The sequence below is a fragment of the Oncorhynchus tshawytscha genome, linkage group LG15 (assembly GCF_018296145.1).
Source record: "Oncorhynchus tshawytscha isolate Ot180627B linkage group LG15, Otsh_v2.0, whole genome shotgun sequence".
NCBI lineage: Eukaryota > Metazoa > Chordata > Actinopteri > Salmoniformes > Salmonidae > Oncorhynchus > Oncorhynchus tshawytscha.
Window position 1 is genome coordinate 29,491,288 of NC_056443.1, and position 19,702 is coordinate 29,510,989.

At 42.0% G+C, this 19,702-nt stretch overlaps 1 protein-coding gene across 1 annotated transcript; it reads left to right on the forward strand.

Moving 5' to 3' along the window:
• The first annotated feature begins 238 nt into the window (after positions 1-238).
• LOC112214806 (CAAX prenyl protease 2) lies at positions 239-14,249 on the forward strand. The gene is made up of 8 exons (XM_024373837.2): positions 239-599; positions 9,226-9,328; positions 9,765-9,848; positions 9,933-10,011; positions 10,109-10,276; positions 12,321-12,392; positions 12,544-12,606; positions 13,171-14,249. Exons 1-8 carry the CDS (start codon positions 430-432, stop codon positions 13,398-13,400), a joined length of 969 nt encoding a protein of 322 aa, XP_024229605.1. The 5' UTR covers positions 239-429; the 3' UTR covers positions 13,401-14,249.
• Positions 14,250-19,702: the final 5,453 nt, after the last annotated feature.

The following is a 19,702-nucleotide window of genomic DNA, read 5'->3' on the forward strand; positions in this document are numbered from 1 at the left end:
GCCTGCTACTTATGTATGTAAATTATATGAATAATAATGTATGAACATTTTTTTTAAAGTAGGCCTATAATAAAATTAAGAAGATTTGCATGTAGAGTTATGCTTTGCGTTAGCTTAATAAGACGTGAGAAAAAAAAATGCTCTAATACAAATGTTAATGTTTTTTTGTTAATTGACTGCCATTATACTCCTATTATAGTCCTAATAATCCACTGACATTCGAATGTGTCACGGGAAGGCGTGCGTCTGACGCCACATGATGACGATAAATTACAGCGCCCAGGATAAATTATGTGAGCGAGCAAGAACTGACATTTTTCTCAGCTCGCGTTTATGAATATTTTTTCACCAATTAAGGTGGTCAGGGAATTATCACACCACTGCATAATATCTTTGTCCAAACACAACCATTGACTCTGTACCCTCGCCATGGTAGAGGATGACGATTTAACGCCAAATGTTATGTCAAACCAAATGTGGAGCAGCAATGGCGAGTTTGTCCCTCCTGACGGAATATGTTGGGTGTCTGTTCTGTCATGTTTGCTGCTTGCCTGCTCCTACGTTGGGAGCTTATACGTGTGGAGAAGTGATTTGCCAAGGTAAGCCTCGTATTTCTTTGCTATCTTGATTCGTAGAAGATTCTACAGACATACGGAAGTGGTCGTTTGCCAGCTTGTCGGTGGATAACTACCTCGCACGGCTTTCGTGCAGGGCAATTCCATGGTAACGGAATTACGCTGAATCTCCGTTGTTTCACTTAAATGTATGCCAAACCAAAAACATCGATTTCAAAGTTGAACAAGCCATACTACTCTGAACAATTTGCATAGTAATTTCAACAAAAAAAGCTCAAAGGCCAGCAGATGGAGTTATTGAGGCGTTTACATATAATTAGTGGATTTTCTAAAGCATACTGGAATTGTAACTATTTTCTTTTAAATAATTCGTCATTTAGTTACAGTCTAAAGCACTTATCAGAGAGACCTGCCTCGATTCTGCTCTTTCTTCTGCTAACAAATACGAAATGATTCAATTCAGAATTGCCATCACTACTGGTAAAATGCCTTCACTACTAGTAAAATGCTAGCTCAGAAAAGATGATCCAAGCAGATGGATATTATTGTTGATATTAACAGGCTGAGCAATCAACTTGATTTAAAATGAAGATGAAAAAGCAGCGCTTGCTAAATGCTAATGTGATCTGGATGATATGTATAACAATTAGTCACAGAGTGCGTGTTGGCAGGTACCTAGTGTTTAGCACGTTGGGCCAATAACCGAAAGGTTGCTAGATCCCCGAGCTGACAAGGTAAAAATCTGTTGTTCTGCCCCTGAACAAGGCAGTTAACCCACTGTTCCCAGGCCATCATTGTAAATAAGAATTTGTTCTTTTAACTGACTTGTCTAGTTTAATAAAGTTTTAAAAAAGGGTGCCTTGATCAAAGACCAAATGGATTGAAAAAGGTGACCCTCCCCCTTATTTCTTTAATTTGAAGAGTAGGCAGACTAGTATTACATCCATTTGTGTAATTTACACTATCTGATTATCTTGAAGTGATTAATAAGAAAATACTCTTTCGACAGTTCACTATATCAATCTCATCTTTCAGAAGGCAACTTGGATTCATTTTTTGATTCAGTTAATAACTCTGCCAATAGAAGAAAGGTTTAAGAAACTTCTGATTCTGATATAGATATTACGGAGTTGGACCAAGCCATTAAACAAATGCCTATAGGTCAATCTCCTGGACCGGATGGTCTGACTCCTGAATTCTATTGACATTTTTGGCCTGATATTAGAAAGCTATTTTTTTCTAACTACAAAGAGGTTATTGCTAATGCTATCTTATCTCCTTCTTTGAGACGGGGAGAAATGGTTCTTATACCCAAACCAAAGAAGGACTCTCTTTACCTGGACAATTGGAGACCAATCACGTTGTTGGCAACTGACTATAAGTTACTAGCCCATGCCTGCTAACTGTTAGCTTGCTAACCCGGTCTGCTAACTGTTAGCTTGCTAACCCGGTCTGCTAACTGTTAGCTTGCTAACCCGGTCTGCTAACTGTTAGCTTGCCAACCCGGTCTGCTAACTGTTAGCTTGCCTGCCCGGTCTGCTAACTGTTAGCTTGCCTGCCCGGTCTGCTAACTGTTAGCTTGCCTGCCCGGTCTGCTAACTGTTAGCTTGCCTGCCCGGTCTGCTAACTGTTAGCTTGCCTGCCCGGTCTGCTAACTGTTAGCTTGCCTGCCCGGTCTGCTAACTGCTAGCTTGCCTGCCCGGTCTGCTAACTGCTAGCTTGCCTGCCCGGTCTGCTAACTGCTAGCTTGCCTGCCCGGTCTGCTAACTGCTAGCTTGCCTGCCCGGTCTGCTAACTGCTAGCTTGCCTGCCCGGTCTGCTAACTGCTAGCCCCTGCTATCTGATAGCTTGTCTGCCACGGTCTACTAACTGCTAGCCCCTGCTAACCCGGTCTGCTAACTGCTTGCTTGCTAACCAGGTCCGCTAACTGCTAGCCCCTGCTATCGGCTAGCTTTCCTCCTGCAGTCTGCTAACTGCTTGCTTGCTAACTGCTAACCCGGTCTGCTAACTGCTATCCCCTGCTAACTGCTAGCTTGCTAACCCGGTCTGCTAGCCCCGGGCCTACTGCTAGCCCACACTGCTAGCCCCGGGCCTACTGTTAGCTTGTTAGCATCGGCCTGCTAATTATCTGAATCGCCGTGTCCCCAGTCAGCCTAACCACTCACTGGACCCATATGTTCACTTGGCTACGCATGCATCTTCCAGAAACTCTCACTGTTGTCGCTTGCTATAGACCTCCCTCTGCCCCCTGCTACTAGGTGACCTAAACTGGGACATGCTTAACACCCCGGTCATCCTACAATCTAAGCTTGATGCCCTCAATCTCACACAAGTTATCAATGAACCTACCAGGTACAACCCCAAATCAGTAAACACGGGCACCCTCATAGATGTCATCCTAACTAACTCGCCCTCCAAATTCACCTCTGCTGTTTTCAACCAAGTTCTCAGCGATCACTGCCTTATTGTCTGCATCCGTAATGGGTCTGCGACCAAACGACCACCCCTCATCACTGTCAAACGCTCCCTAAAACACTTCTGTGAGCAGGCCTTTCCAATCGACCTGGCCAGGGTATCCTGGAATGACATTGACCTCATCCCGTTAGTAGATGATGACTGGCTATTATTTGAAAGTGCCTTCCTCACCATCTTAAATAAGCATGCCCCACTCAAAAAATGTACCAGCACAAAAACATCTTGTGGCGTTCTGCATTAGCATCGAATAGCCCCCGTGATATGCAACTTTTTAGGGAAGTTAGGAACAAATATACACAGGCAGTTAGAAAAGCTAAGGCTAGCTTTTTTAAACAGAATTTTGCATCCTGTAGTACTTACTCAAAAATGTTCTGTGACACTGTAAAGTCCATGGAGAATAAGAGCACCTCCTCCCAGCTGCCCACTGCTCTGAAGCTAGGAAACACTGTTACTACTGATAAATCCACTATAATTGAGAATGAAAAAAATATTGTCTGACAACTTGGATGGAAAATTACTGAGGATGATGGGGGATGATATTGCCACTACTATTTGCCATCTATTCAACCTAAACTTACATAAAAGTGTGTGCCCTCAGGCTTGTAGGGAAGCAAAAGTCATTCCGCAACTCAAGAATCGTAAGGCACCCTTTAATGGCTCAAATAGCTGACCAATCAGCCTGTTACTAGGCTTTAGGAAACTTTTGAAAAACATGTTGTTTGACCAGATACAATGCTATTTTATAGTGAATAAATTAACAAACTTTCAACAATTTATAGGGAAGGGCATTCAACAAATGAGGATTGATGGATATAAATTGATTGTGGGAGCTGTTTTGTTAGACATCTGCAGCTTTTGACATTATCGATCATAGTATGCTGCTGGAAAGAGTACATTTTGGCTTTACACCCTGTGCTATATTGTGAATTGAGTTAATTGTCTAACAGAACACAGGGTGTTCTTTTAATGGTAGTCTCTCCAACATAATCCAGGTTGAATCAGGTATTCCCCAAGGCAGCTGTCTAGGCCCCTTACTTTTTTTCAATCTTTACTAACGACATGCCACTGGCTCTGAGTAAAGCCGGTGTGTCTATGTATGCAGATGACTCAACACTACACACATCAGCTAATACAGCGAGTGAAATCACTGCAACACTTAGAGCTGCAGTCAGTTTCAGAATACCCTTTGCCTTGATGACAGCTTTGCTCACTTTTGGCTTTCTCTGAACCATCTTCATTAGTTGGTAGGAACCACAAATTGCACTCATCAGACCAGATTTCCGCCGGTCTAATGTCCACATTACTCGTGTTTCTTGGCTCAGGGAAGTCTCTTCTTCTTATTGTAGTTTAGTAGTTGCTTCTTTGCAGCAATTCAAAATGAAGGCCTGATTCACGCAGTCTCCTCTGAACAGTTGATGTTGAGATATCTGTTACTTGAACTTGGTAAAGCATTTATTTGGGCTGCAATCTGAGGTGCAGTTAACACTAATGAACTTATCCTCTACAGCACAGGTAACTCTGGGTATTCCTTTCCTGTGGCGGTCCTCATGAGAGCCAGTTTCATCATAGCGCTTGATGGTTTTTGCCACTGCAAAAGTTATGTTAACGTTAAAATGTTCCATATTGACTAGAGGTCGACCGATTTAATCGGCAGGGCCAATTTTCAAGTTTTCATAACAATCGGTAATCTGCATTTTTGGATGCCGATTACATTGCAATCCACCAGGAGACTGCGTGGCAGGCTGACCACCTGTTACGCGAGTGCAGCAAGGAGCCAAGTCAAGTTGCTAGCTAGCATTAAACTTATCTTATAAAAAAACAATCAAGTTTAACATAATCACTAGTTAACTACATATGGTTGAATATATTATTAGTTTAACTAGCTTGTCCTGCATTGCATATAATCAATGCGGTGCCTGTTCATTTATCATCGAATCACAGCCTACTTCGACGAACAGGTGCTGATTTAACAAAAGTGCATTCGTGAGAAAAGTACAATCGTTGCACCAATGTGTACCTAACCATATACATCAATGCCTTTCTTCAAATCAATACACAAGTACTGTATATATTTTTTTTCCTGCATATTTATTTAATATTGCCTGCTAACATGAATTTCTTTTAACTAGGGAAATTGTGTCACTTCTCTTGCGTTCAGTGCAAGCAGAGTCAGGGAATATGCAGAAGTTTGGGCCACCTGGCTCGTTGTGAACTGTGTGAAGACCATTTCTTCTTAACAAAGACCGTAATTAATTTGCAAGAATTTTACATAATTATGACATAACATTGAAGGTTGTGCAATGTAACAGCAATATTTAGACTTAGGGTTGCCACCGATTCGACAAAATATGGAATGGTTCCGTGTTTCACTGAAAGAATAAACATTTTGTTTTTTCGAAATGATAGTTTCAGGATTTGACCATATTAAAGACCTAAGCCTCGTATTTCTGTGTTTATTCTAATTTAAGTCTATGATTTGATAGAGCAGTCTGACTGAGCAGTGGTAGGCAGCAGCTGGCTCGTAAGCATTCATTCAAACAGCACTTTCCTGCGTTTGCCAGCAGCTCTTCGCAATGCTTGAAGCACAGCGCTGTTTATGACTTCAAGCCTATCAACTCCTGAGATTAGGCTGGCAATACTATAGTGCCAATAAGAACATCGACTAGTCAGAGGTATATGAAATACAAATAGTATAGAGAGTCCTATAATAACTACAACCTAAAACTTCTTAATTGTGAATATTGTAGACTCATGTTAAAAGGAACCACCAGCTTTCATATGTTCTGAGCAAGGAACTTAAACGTTAGCTTTCTTACATGGCACATATTGCACTTTCACTTCAACACTTTTGTTTTTTAATTATTTAAACCAAATTGAACGTTTCATTTTATTTGAGGCTAAATGGATTTTATTGATGTATTATATTAAGTTAAAATAAGTGTTCATTCAGTATTGTAATTGTCATTATTACAAATACATTTTTAAAAATCGGCCGATTAATCGGCATCAGCTTTTTTTGGTCCTCCAATAATCATTCTGTATCGGTGTTGAAAAATCATAATCGGTCTACCTCTAATATTGACTGACCTTCATGTCTTAAAGTAATGATGGACTGTCGTTTCTCTTTGCTTATTTGAGCTGTTCTTGCCATAATATGGACTTGGTCTTTTACCAAATAGGGCTATCTTCTGTATACCACCCCTACCATGTCACAACACAACTGATTGGCTCAAATGCATTAAGAAGGAATTCCACAAATTACCTTTTAACAAGGCACACCTGTTAATTTAAATGCATTCCAGGTGACTACCTCATGAAGCTGACTGCAAGAATGCCAAGAGGTCCTTGTACCTAGCATTGAGCATGGTGGTGACACAGTAAAGAGGCTCAGAGAGAATGCCACCGAATCGCTTGTTATGTGTGGGCAGTCTTGTTGAGCAGGCGTTTTAAAGCCATGACCGAGGGTATCACGTCTGCTGCAAACGCAGTTGATTAGCCTATTTCTCGAGTCAGTTGTTCGAATGGAGCTAGGAGTGATCATGTTTCCAAGTATCAAACGTTCTCAAATGCCATTGAAATGGCTGCAGCGGTCTGAGAACCAGCACATTCTTGAGTATGCAATAAGCCTTTCCTCAGTACGAAATCCTTGTCGACCTACTGTGCTGTCAGACTCCGCATGCTCATGGGGTTGACATCGCTGGTCCAAATGTCAGTCGTGAAGCTAATAGCAGTGACGCCCATAGCAAGCAGCTCATGGATGTGTGTTTTAGCATTGTGTATTGTTTTGTGTATTGTTGTGTAACTCCAGTCGAGCAATTTGAGAAATAGCGCCTACTTGATAGTATGTACCGGGGCTCGAGGTGTTCGACCAGTCGGCTAATACCAACATCACCCACGACAGAGAACGGTTGATTGTCAAGGTAAATTATCTTTGCGTTAATGGATTTCGCCTTTTGAGTTGTCTCGCTGAAATGTTCTTCTTTCAAATGACTGCTCGACTTGAACTTGTTTAGTTGTTGGAAGTGTGCGCTTAGTCTTTTTCTGCTTTTGTTCTGTGTAGTGCTGTATTCTTCATGCCATCATTACGCCAATTACCTACTTTATGCACGTCAGCTTTGTCATCGATTTTTCACATCGGCGTTAAACTAGACATTGTGCCGATGTTGGCATTTTTATCTGATATTGTCCGATTCCGATGTGCATCCCTGGTAACTAGTGTTCCATTATTAAAGATAAACCACGCAGGCCCTGTTGTGTGGTCAGGTGCCACAAAGAAGGACTTGGGAAAATTACAACTGGCCCAGGACAGCACGGCTGCCTCTTAAATGTACATGTACAGCTAACATTAATAATATACATGTCAATCCATCATGGTTCAATGTAGAGGAGAGATTCACTAGCACACCGTTCGAATACCCATGCATACGCCACAACAAATGTCACCAGAGGTCTCTTCAGTCACCAAGTCCAGAACAGACTATGGGAGGTGGACAGTACCTCATAGAGCAATGACTACATGATGCAAGCAGTAGAATCAGATTTAAAGACAGATAAAAATACACCTTATGGAACATTGAGGACTGTGAAAAGTCACACACACAGGTACACACACACACAGACTATACACACGTACATCTGGATAGTGTGTTGTAGGACACTAGTGACCAGAGGGCGCACACTTATTGTATTGTGAAATCTTTTGTAAAATGTATTTTAATGTTTAAAAGTTGTAATATAATGTGTATTACTGCCTTAATTTTTGCTGAACCCAAGAAAGAGTAGCTGCTGCCTTGGCAGGAACTAATGGGTATCCATAATAAACCCCAGGAAGAGTAGCTGCTGCCTTGGCAGGAACTAATAGGGATCCATAATAAACCCCAGGAAGAGTAGCTGCTGCCTTGGCAGGAACTAATGGGGATCCATAATAAACACAAATGGTGAGAAGGTGGAATAAAGCGGGGAAAATATGCGTACTTTCTTTATGAAACACCATTTTCCACCACCATGGTAGAATAGCTAATGCTAGTCCCAGATGTTGCGTATCGCGTTCAGCCAATCAGGTTGCAGCCATCTTTTTATTTTGAAACTATCAGACTAGGGGTGGAAGCTTATTTATTATGTAAACCGTTTAAGAACCAAACAAAACTGTGAGGGACCTTCCTAAATTTGTCCAATAGAAACTGCTATGTTAATTTTCTGTTTAGAGTGAACAGTGGTGTTTCTGTACTTTACTATTTATATATTTTTACAGATACTTTTACTCAAGTAGACTTTCACTTTTACTTGAGTCATTTTCTATTCAAGATAAACTGAAAGGCTAAAACAAACCATGACATCTTTTAATATTTAAATCTGGTCTACACCTGTTGTATTCAGCACATTTGACAAATAAAATGTGGTTTGATATGTATTTAAAGGTGCAGTATGCAGAAATCCCTGGGCCGTTTCCTGGTTGCTAAAATTAAAATGGTTCAACCTAAATTTCAGTTTGTGTCAAAATAAGCAAGTATAGGGTAGAGAATCATTTGCACCTTCTACACCACTGTGAAATATATTTTCCTTAACCAAAAATATAGTATTTTTAGCTGGTGTACAAAACCGAAAGTAAAAGATGCCAAAACTAAACTTTAGAATGGGAAGCATAGAAATAGAACAGATCTACCACTTTTTAGACTGGTTTTCAATGAGAATAACAGTGTTGCATACGTTCCCTTTAGACAGTAACATTAAATTACTTAATATCGCCATCTGCTGGCTTCTGGGCTCGTGCAGATGCAAAGTTTGGTAACAGAATTACTGTAACATCTCCCAAATATTGATTCTGTTACCAAACCCTTCTGTTTTTATAAAATGTTAAGTGTAAATTGTTAAAATTAGTTGTGCATTGTTATATGGTTTGTTAAACTTTGAAATGAATTGTTTGTGTTTGGTTATACATTTTTAAATTGAAAATTCTGAGTGTCCGTGTAATTCTGCTACCATGGAATTTCCGTGCAGCAGTCTGCTAGCCTTTCATTATTTGCTGATAAATTGGCAAGCAAACTAAACCAGAGAGCTTGTTTGTTTAGTTTCCTGCTTAACTGCAGTGTTCTTGCTCTTTGAGGGGCTGGTTTGTTTACAAAATGTAATGTTGACACGTGCATCTCCTGTGTGGCAATCACGTGCCTGCTCCCAGGGACCACCCGGCCGTTATCAAGAGGCGCTTCACCAGTGTCCTAATCGTGTCTGCCTTGTCGCCTGTCTTTGTGTGGACATGGAAGGTGTACACTGGTGTGATGGTGAGTCTCTACGCCGCGCTGTCTCAGCTATAGGTCGACTGCTATAGGCCGACTGCTATTAGATGACAAGGCTCATGATTGGAAATGACAGCTGAGTCCGTGTTGATGCTTTCAAGTGCCTTTGAATAGCAGTCTGCTGTAGTTTTTATATGGGGAAACGATGGGTTATATTAGCTTAGTGCGTCACATACGCCAATACAGTACAACTACACCATAGCCAGCTTTCCAAGAAACCTCTTGCCCTGGCCTATAATGGACTTGATACATTGCAATCCTTTATCTGGGCACAGATGCATGACACAGTTCATTTAAGGCTGGGGCACAGGATAACGGTTGATTACAACCTATTTCCTGGTTTGTTCATGGAGTGTTATGTTATGCTATACACAAGAACATTTCCATGAATTCCATCACTACTTCTCTTGTTCCCCTATAGCCCGGCCCGTCGTTGCTGGCTCTGATGGGCATTCGCTTCGAGGGCCTCATCCCAGCCATCATACTGCCTCTGCTGCTCACCATGGTAACAGACACAACAGACTGTTGTAGATATACTTTTGGTATTGTCTGACCTACAGTTGTTAACCTCTGACCTTTGCTCTGGTAGGTTCTGTTTCTTGGCCCTCTCATCCAACTGGCTATGGACTGCCCCTGGGGCTTCATGGATGGGATACGAGTGGCCCTTGGTGAGAGACTGTCTAGAGATGATTATTCACCCAATATGGTTATTACTGCGTTATTCTGGAGACTATCTCTCTCTCTCCCCTCCCCCTACTCCAACAGACCCATGGTTCTGGGCTCTGTGCCTCAGGGACATGCGCTGGCTGAGGAACCAGGTGGTGGCCCCTCTGACTGAGGAGCTGGTGTTCAGGGCTTGTATGCTGCCCATGCTGGTACCCTGCGCCAGCCCCTCCACTGCCATGTTGACCTGTCCCCTCTTCTTCGGAGTAGGTAAGTCCCATCAACATGCAGATCTGGTTTGCATTTAGAAAAATCTGCTTGCCTCAACCCCAACTGAATTGAACAAATAATGTATTGGATTTAGCAGCATTTCATCATGTATGTATGTGTCATGTCAGTTAATGTCTGTGCGAGTCAATACGAACACCATCTGCCATTTTGACCTACATAAATATTGATGGAAAAGCTGTGCTCTACACCAGGGGTGCAACAGCTGCAGCCAACATGTACAGTGCCTTCGGAAAGTATTCAGACCCCTTAACTTTTTCCAATTTTGTTATGTCACAGCCTTATTCTAAAATGGATTTAAAAAATAAAATTCTCAGAAATCTATACACAATACCCCATAATGACAAAGCTAAACAGCTTTTTAGAAATGTTTGCTAATTTATTACAAACAAAAAAACGATACCTTATTTACATAAGTATTCAGACCTTTTGCTATGAGACTCGAAATTGATCTCCGGTGCATCCTGTTTCCATTGATCATCCTAGATGTTTCTACAACTTGAATGGAGTCCACCTGGGGTAAATTCAATTGATTGGACATGATTTGGAAAGGCACACACCTGTCTATAAACAAGATTCTCTGGTCTGATGAAACCAAGATTGAACTCTTTGTCCTGAATGCCAAGCATCACGTCTGGAGGAAACCTGGCACCATCCCTATGATGAAGCATGGTGGTAGTGGCAGCATCATGATGTGGGGATGTTTTTCAGTGACAGGGAATGGGAGACAGGATTGAGGTAAAGATGAAGGGAGTAAAGTACGGAGAGATCTTTGATGAAAACCTGTTCCTGAGTTCTCAGGACCTCCGACTGGGGCGAAGGTTCACCTTCCAACAGGACAACATGGGAGTGGCTTCGGGACAAGTCTATGAATGTCCTTGAGTGGCCCAGGCAGAGCCCGGACTTCAACCTGATCGAACATCTCTGGAGAGACCTAAAACTAGCTGTGCAGCAATACTCCCCATCCAACCTGACAGAGCTTGAGAGGATCTGCAGAGAAGAATGAGAGAAACTCCCCAAATACAGGTGTGCCAAGCTTGTAGCGTCATACCCAAGAAGACTCAAGGCTGTAATCGCTGCCAAAGGTGCTTCAACAAAGAACTGAGTAAAGGATCTGAATACTTATGTAAATGTTGTTTACATTTTTAATTTTGTATAAATGAGCAAAAAAATAACTGTTTTTACTTTGTCATTATGGGGTATTATGAGGAGGAAAAAAACAAATGTAATGAATTTTAGAATAAGGCTGTAACCTAACAAAATGTTGAGAAAGTCCAGGGGTCTGAACACTTTCCGAAGGCACTAGTTTTGTGTGTGTCTTGATTAATAATTTTCATGCAAATGGAACACCTGGCATATCAACGTAAAGCGAGAGAGAGAAGCACTCTGCTTTTCTCTACTAGTTTTTGGGCTTCGCTAAGCTCATTTAGGTGCTTCGAGCATCTGGGCATAAGTCCAATCTATTATGATTATGATTAGTATTCATATTATTATCCATATTTGTATTATTATTATTATTATTATTATTATTATTATTATTTATATAATTATTAATTCATAGTATTAGTATTATTATTCATCGTCTTATAATTCACATTTATTATTATTCTTATTCTTAATGTTATTCATATAATTATTGTTATTATTCATATAATTGTTTTGATTCATATTATTCATTTTACAGAAAGGCAGTAGGCTTAAACCTCTATTGACCTGATATGTTCTTAATAATATAGGAGCAAACGAGACGATTTTCAGTCAGACCAACTGTCCTCATACAACTGTCGCTGGAAAGCAATGTTTTTTTAACTGCCACAAAAAAATTATTCATACGAGTTTTAGCTAGATTTTTTTTTTTTTTAATAATGAACCCGTAGCTCTCACCAGTACCGCAAAAATTATGCATGTGAAAGTGGTAAACAAAATGTAAATGGAGAATACATTTGGATGATGACATCATTTTTTAAACTCTGTCCATGATGTCTTATTTTCTTGTCCGGAAACTCTAAAGATGTTGTCTTCACAGCTCACTTTCATCATGTGATTGAACTGCTGCGATTCAGACAGGGCAGCGTGTCTGGGATCTTTCTCGCTGCAGGTAAGGACCAACCGATTAACTTCAGCTTTTCTACTTTGTCTCACATGTGGTAGATGGCTCCTGTAGCCTAGCTATGTGTTCTTCTTTTCCACTGACTGTTAAATAGACTGTATATGATTATTAATGCTGTGTGTTAATGTTTGCGTTGCAGTGTTCCAGTTTTCCTACACCGCTGTCTTTGGAGCTTACACTGCCTTCATATTTATCAGAACAGGTGGGTACTAGCTACACTACATGACCGACATGAGGTCTGTCTGGGTCTGTGGGCACTAGCTGGGTCTGTGGGCACTAGCTGGGTCTGTGGGCACTAGCTGGGTCTGTGGGCACTAGCTGGGTCTGTGGGCACTAGCTGGGTCTGTGGGCACTAGCTGGGTCTGTGGGCACTAGCTGGGTCTGTGGGCACTAGCTGGGTCTGTGGGCACTAGCTGGGTCTGTGGGCACTAGCTGGGTCTGTGGGCACTAGCTGGGTCTGTGGGCACTAGCTGGGTCTGTGGGCACTAGCTGGGTCTGTGGGCACTAGCTGGGTCTGTGGGCACTAGCTGGGTCTGTGGGCACTAGCTGGGTCTGGGGGTCTGTGGGCACTAGCTGGGTCGTGCCTGGGTCTGTGGGCACTCGCTAGGTCGGGTCTATGGGCACTCGCTAGGTCTGGTCTGGGCCTCTTGGCAGATTGGTAGTTGTGTGGGTGCAACCATTTTTGTTACCTTGAGTATTTCTATCTACCTAATATTGGTTAATATTTACTGAATATTTCTAGCTACTCTTTTCTCTCTGTCCTCAGGTCACCTGGTGGGACCGGTGCTGTGCCACTCTTTCTGTAATCACATGGGCTTCCCTGCCCTGAGCACGGCCCTGGAGCACCGCCACCGCCTCACCATCCTCTCCTGCTACCTGCTGGGGGTCCTCCTCTTCCTCCTCCTCCTCTTCCCCCTCACAGACCCCCTCTACTACGGCCTGCCCACCCCCGTCTGCACCCTGGCCTCTGTCCCCAGCTCCCTATGCATCTCCTGATCCCACGCCCACCCACCACACACACCCCTCTCTACTTGATGGACCGGTTCACTGATTCTACCACCCATCAGCAGCCAAAAGGAGGAGCAGTCCAAGTGGTCCTAGCACTAGGGGTGTTTTAGCTCTTCGGTCATGCCTGCTTGGATGGGCTCTCTCTGGGGGGAGGTGGGAAGGGTTATGGCTGTGTCAGGTATGGACATTCAGTACTATCGGCTGTCTATACTATGTATGCTGCTGGGGGCAACAGGGTAACTTAGACAGCCATTCCCTATGTTCAGGTTACATTTGCAGTCAGTTAGCCAGTCAGTTAATATGTGGTCTGTAGTGTCAACTCAACAAAGGAACTGTATCTGGCCAAGATGTGAGGCGCTGTAGTAGTAAGACATTCTGGTGGTCAATAACGTCAGTGTTTTCATCGGTTCTAGAAGCTGAATAAGAGTTATTTATTTACACATCTGCATGTTTCTATACTGTGGTGTTTTATTGGTAGGAGATAGTTGGGTTGTTCCAGTTGGACTGTAGTTGGACTGTAGTTGTCCATGATAGTTTAGCCACGGTTCTCAGTCTTCCTCTTAGGCTTTTAAGACACCAGACGATTGGTGTTTGGCGAGATCACAAAGTGTACAGTCTTTACCCAGCCCTGAATTCAGTCATACACTCGCGTTGTCGCTCATTCCAAGTCATGCCGATAGAAGCCTATAATCCCGAAGCTAACATTACCATTCTTAGGGCCAGGAGTTTTTCCCTGACTATGTGAACCTGATAAGGAAAAACTCTGGGCCCCTATCATTCTCTGCACACAGTTTGGCTCTTTGTTCTTGAACTGCTTCTTTATTTGAGCGATTTGAAGGGGGAGGAACCTTAAGGTGGGGTGGGATGATGGACAGTTTCCCCCTTAAGGGACTTGGACCCTTCTAAGACTCAGGTGTACTGTAGTCGTATGTATGTAGGTTTGAATGCTATCTAAACACTACTTAGCATGCTGCTACATGTTGCAATATGGATGTCAGACAAGATGACAGGTCTATATTCTTCTACAGATGGACACACACACACACACACAACAAACTACAGTGCATTTGGAATGTATTCAGACCCCTTGACTTTATCCAAATTTTGTTACGTTACAGCCTTATTCTAAAATTGCTGAAAAATTATTTAATCAATCTACACACAATGACACGTTTAAAAACATTTTTTTTTTACACATGAATTACAAAAGTAAAAAATGATACCTTATGTAAATAAGTATTCAGACCTTTTGCTATGAGACTCAAAATTGATCTCCGGTGCATCCTGTTTCCATTGACCATCCTAGATGTATCTACAAATTGATTGGAGTCCACCTGGGGTAAATTCAATTGATTGGACATGATTTGGAAAGACACACACCTGTCTATATAAGGTCACACAGTTGACAGTGCATGTCAGAGCAAAAACCAAGCTATGAGGTCGAAGGAATTGTCCGTAGAGCTCCGAGACAGGATTGTGTTGAAGCACAGATTCCTGTGGCATTTGAGGTTCCCAAGAACACATTGGCCTCCATGATTCTTAAATGGAAAAATATTGAAATCACCAAGACTCTTTCTAGAGCTGGGCAATTGGGGGAGAAGGGCCTTGGTCAGGGAGGTGACCAAGAACCCGATGGTCACTCTGACATAGCTCCAGAATTCCTCTGTGGAGAAGGGAGAAACTTCCAGGCGGACAACCATTTCTGCAGCACTCTACCAATCAGGCCTTTATGGTAGAGTGGCCAGACCGATGCCACTCTTCAGTAAAAGGCACATGACAGCCAACTTGAAGTTTGCCAAAAGGCACATAAATGACCCAGACCATGAGAAACAAGATTCTCTGGTCTGATGAAACCAAGATTGAACTCTTTGTCCTGAATGCCAAGCATTACGTCTGGAGGAAACCTGGCACCATCCCCACGGTGAAGCATGGTGGTGGTGGCAGCATGCTGTGGGGATGTTTTTCAGTGGCAGGGACTGGGAGACTATTCAGGATTGAGGCAAAGTACACAGAGATCCTTGATGAAAACCTGCTCTAGAGCGCTCAGGACCTCAGACTGGGGCAAAGGTTCACCGTCCAACAGCACAATGATCTTAAGCACAGAGCCAAGACACCGCAGGAGTGGCTTTGGGACAAGTCTGGCCCAGCCAGAGCCCAGACTAGAACCCGATCGAACATCTCTGGAGAGACCTGAAAATATCTGTGCAGCAACGCTCCCCATCCAACCTGACAGAGTTTGAGAGGATCTGCAGAGAAGAATGGGAGAAACTCTCCAAATACAGGTGTGCCAAGCTTGTAGCGTCATACCCAAGACTCGAGGCTGTAATCACTGCCAAAGTTGCTTCAACAAAGTACTGAGTAAATGGTCTGAATACTTTTTGTAAATGTGATTATTTAATTTTTAAAACAATTTATTTAGCGAGAAAATTGTTCCCTGTTTTTACTTTGTCATTATGGGGTTATTGTGTTTAGATTGAGGGGGAATAAAAACAATTGAATCCATTTTAGAGTAAGTCTGTAACGTAACAAAATGTGGAAAAAGTTGAGGGGTCTGAATACTTTCCAAATGCACTGTATTACCCAAAAGAAGGTAATGTACAGACAGTGTTACATCCCAATGTTTACTCACTCACCGCAAATGATACTTTGCGTTTGTGAAAATACATTTACTTGACCAGGCTGTGACCATTGTAGTCCATTGCACTATATAGACAGGGTGTAGGTTAGATTCAGGGTGGGTTGTTGATTTTTATAGGGCATTGTAATGGGACCTGATGTAATGCTATATAACAGTTCCACCTGACTAGAACAGAAGTGTGGTTCATGAACCAGCAGATTGAATCACACTGAATGTATTGCAACGGGATGTCGAGGCAGTTGAAGTCACTGGTCCGATTTATAAACAGACTTCACTGTGTAAATTGGAACCATATCTCTGGAGAGTCCCATGCAGGAGACGCTAACATTCACTGACAAAGATCTGTGAAGCGATCTACCACAGCAGTGAGGACTGTACTGTATAAGCTATGAAGGAGTTACATTATGGTTCTTCAGCAATAACTTAGTTGATGGACCAAAATCAGGGAATTATCTGAAATGGGTGTGTATGTGAATTGAAAAAGCTAAAAAGCCACTTCTTGTTGCTTGGAAATTTCAGAATAATGACCAGCCATTATTTTTAATAGATAGTTTATGTTTGGGCCAACCTCAGATGAGCCATGTATCTCCTAGTTGAAGGTTCAATAGACATGGTCTTGAATAAACCTGCATGGTGCGTCCAGACCATCTGTAATGACCTGAATTGTACGTCAGAGGGCGCAAGAGTACCATGTCTGGGCGTGCTGCCGTCGTTATGTGAAGCACAGGAACCTGGGACTTTCACACAGGCTGTTCATGGGGTTGTTCTTGACGGGTAGTCATCCGTCACTTGAAAAACCAATCTGTTTTTATTCAGTTTTTTCCTCCCACAAGCCTTGATCCAATAGACAGGACGGATATAGGCTTAGAGAAGAGAAAGTGGGTTTGAACCTAACAATTTAGTGATACAGATCGGCTAGCTACCTTCGCTCTGTTGAGTAATCTCTCAGATTAATTAAACAAGGACTGTAGGATCTAGCCTCCCTTTTTAGAGTCAAACTCTAAACTATCTTGATGTCTCCCTCTCACAACCTGCATGTGAATGTTTTGACTTGAGGCACTAGGCACTGGCCTAAGATGTCATTTTGGACCAATAACTCAGAGATGACCATTGTTTCCCCCTACAGTGATGACCGTTGTTTCCTCCTACAGAGACGAACCATCTGGTTCAGATAGCTGCTAGATTGACTTTGTTGTCGAAATTTACACACACAAATTTATACATGACGAGGCTGTGTCAAATTCTTATTAGGTAGGCTCAGGAGGCCGTACATCTACAGATTAATATTGTCAGGAGATGGCACATCTACAGATTAGAGAACTGTTTCATCAATACAATCAAATGTCATCTAACATCTCATTCTCCCACATCATCAACGTTGTCCCCTTTTGGAAAACATTTTGTCACTGGCTCGAATTGTCTGAATCCCGCCTTGTCATGGTTTAGGCTGCTTCTCACCAGAATGTTCTTATTTTATTTTCCTGATATTGACTTGAATTGAAATGCGTAGGCTACATTTGCAAGGCACTTGGGAGAAACGCTGACTCCCCTTTCCTGCTTGACAACACTTTCACTTTGTCTTTTTACATTTTTTTTCTCTCTAAAATGTCAGAACCAAACAATCCCGTCTATAGTACTCTCATACTAGTGACATCGTGTACATGCATGAAGCGGACACACAGCGGTAGAGACAGGAATATATATTTTTGCAAGTTAATATGAAGCTCTCTTTTACTAAAATGACAAAACATAAGAATGATATAGTATTTTAAAAGATTATATTTTTCCGAGTAGTTGACTCTGACCTGGTTGTGAAGACAATAAGATGATGCACATGTTTTATATTGGATACCCTATTTTGTAATCAAATCTATTTTAGTGACATGGACTTGAATCTACTGATCTGTGTATTTGGGTTTCTGGCCACAGTGTACAATGCAATTTTTTGAGACTTATCAATATTGAACAGACAGTGTTTTATAATGACCATCTTTTATGAGATCTTATAGAAATCGCACACTGTAAAAAGCTCAAGAATTTGGAAATAAACAAGCTAATTTTCTAAAATGTCTCTGGTGTTTATTATCGTCCTTGTGCCCAATGTTTTACTTTTCACTTAAATAATTTGACTCAATCGTTGAATTCCTGGTACCGTCCCCAGTTATTTTTTATTTATTTTTATTTCACCTTTATTTAACCAGGTAGTCCAGTTGAGAACAAGTTCTCATTCACAACTGCGACCTGGCCAAGATAAAGCGTAGCAATTCAACACATACAACAACAGAGTTACACATGGAATAAACAAAACATACAGTCAATAATACAGTAGAACAAAAGAAAACAAAAAGTCTATATACAGTGAGTGCAAATGAGGTAAGTTAAGGAAATAAATAGGCCATGGTGGCGAAGTAATTACAATATAGCAATTAAACACTGGAATGGTAGATTGGCAGAAGATGAATGTGCAGGTAGAGATACTGGGGTGCAAAGGAGCAAAATAAATATCAGTATGGGGATGAGGTAGGTAGATAGATGGGCTAAGTACAGGTGCAGTGATCTGTAAAATGCTCTGACAGCTGGTGCTTAAAGCTAGTGAGGGAGGGAGATGTGAGTCTCCAGCTTCAGAGATTTTTGCAATTCGTTCCAGTCATTGGCAGCAGAGAACTGGAAGGAAAGATGACCAAAGGAGGAATTGGCTTTGTTGGTGACCAGTGAGATATACCTGCTGGAGCGCGTGCTACGAGTGGGTGCTGCTATGGTGACCAGTGAGCTGAGATAAGGCAGGGCTTTGCCTAGCAGAGACTTGTAGATAACCTGTAGCCAGTTGGTTTGGCGACGAGTTTGAAGCGAGGACCAACCAACGAGAGCGTACAGGTCGCAATGGTGGGTAGTGTATGGGGCTTTGGTGACAAAACGGATGACACTGTGATAGACTGCATCCAGTTTGTTGAGTAGAGTGTTGGAGGCTATTTTATAGATGACATCACCAAAGTCGAGGATCGGTAGGATGGTCAGTTTTACGAGGGTATGTTTGGCAGCATGAGTGAAGGATGCTTTCGGAAGCCGATTCTAGATTTAATTTTGGATTGGAGATGCTTAATGTGAGTCTGGAAGGAGAATTTACAGTCTAACCAGACACCCAGGTATTTGTAGTTGTCCACGTATTCTAAGTCAGAGCCGTCCAGAGTAGTGATGCTGGACGGGCGAGCAGGTGCGGGCAGCGATCGATTGAAAAGCATGCATTTAGTTTTACTTATTGAGTGCTCAACGTACGGGCTAACGATTTGTATTGAGTCTGTGTCTAACTGATGTCGAATTTCCAAACCTCTCTATGGTTTAGAACAACATGTCAATGTCTGAAGCACACAGAGTTATGTAGTGATGAATGTGAGCCAACCACATCAAGTAGACCCATAGTCCATGTGGTATTCATCATCACATTCTTATGTTACTGATACAATTTGTCTTTATCTTCTATGAACTGCAATCAAGGCATTTCTGCATCGCTTGCTGTTTGGGGTTTTAGGCTGGGTTTCTGTACAGCAGTTTGACATCTGCTGATGTAGAAAGGGGCTTTATAAATATATTTGATCGATAGATCGGTACACACATCGTGGAGTTGTGTAACTAGAATCCATGCCTATTTATTCCT

Coding starts and splice junctions, on each gene's coding strand:
- LOC112214806 (XM_024373837.2), top strand. CDS start 430: ATGGTAGAGGATGACGATTTAACGCCAAATGTTATGTCAAACCAAATG. Junction 9,329..9,764: donor AGGTGTACACTGGTGTGATG/GTGAGTCTCTAC, acceptor GTTCCCCTATAG/CCCGGCCCGTCGTTGCTGGC. Junction 9,849..9,932: donor TGCCTCTGCTGCTCACCATG/GTAACAGACACA, acceptor TTGCTCTGGTAG/GTTCTGTTTCTTGGCCCTCT.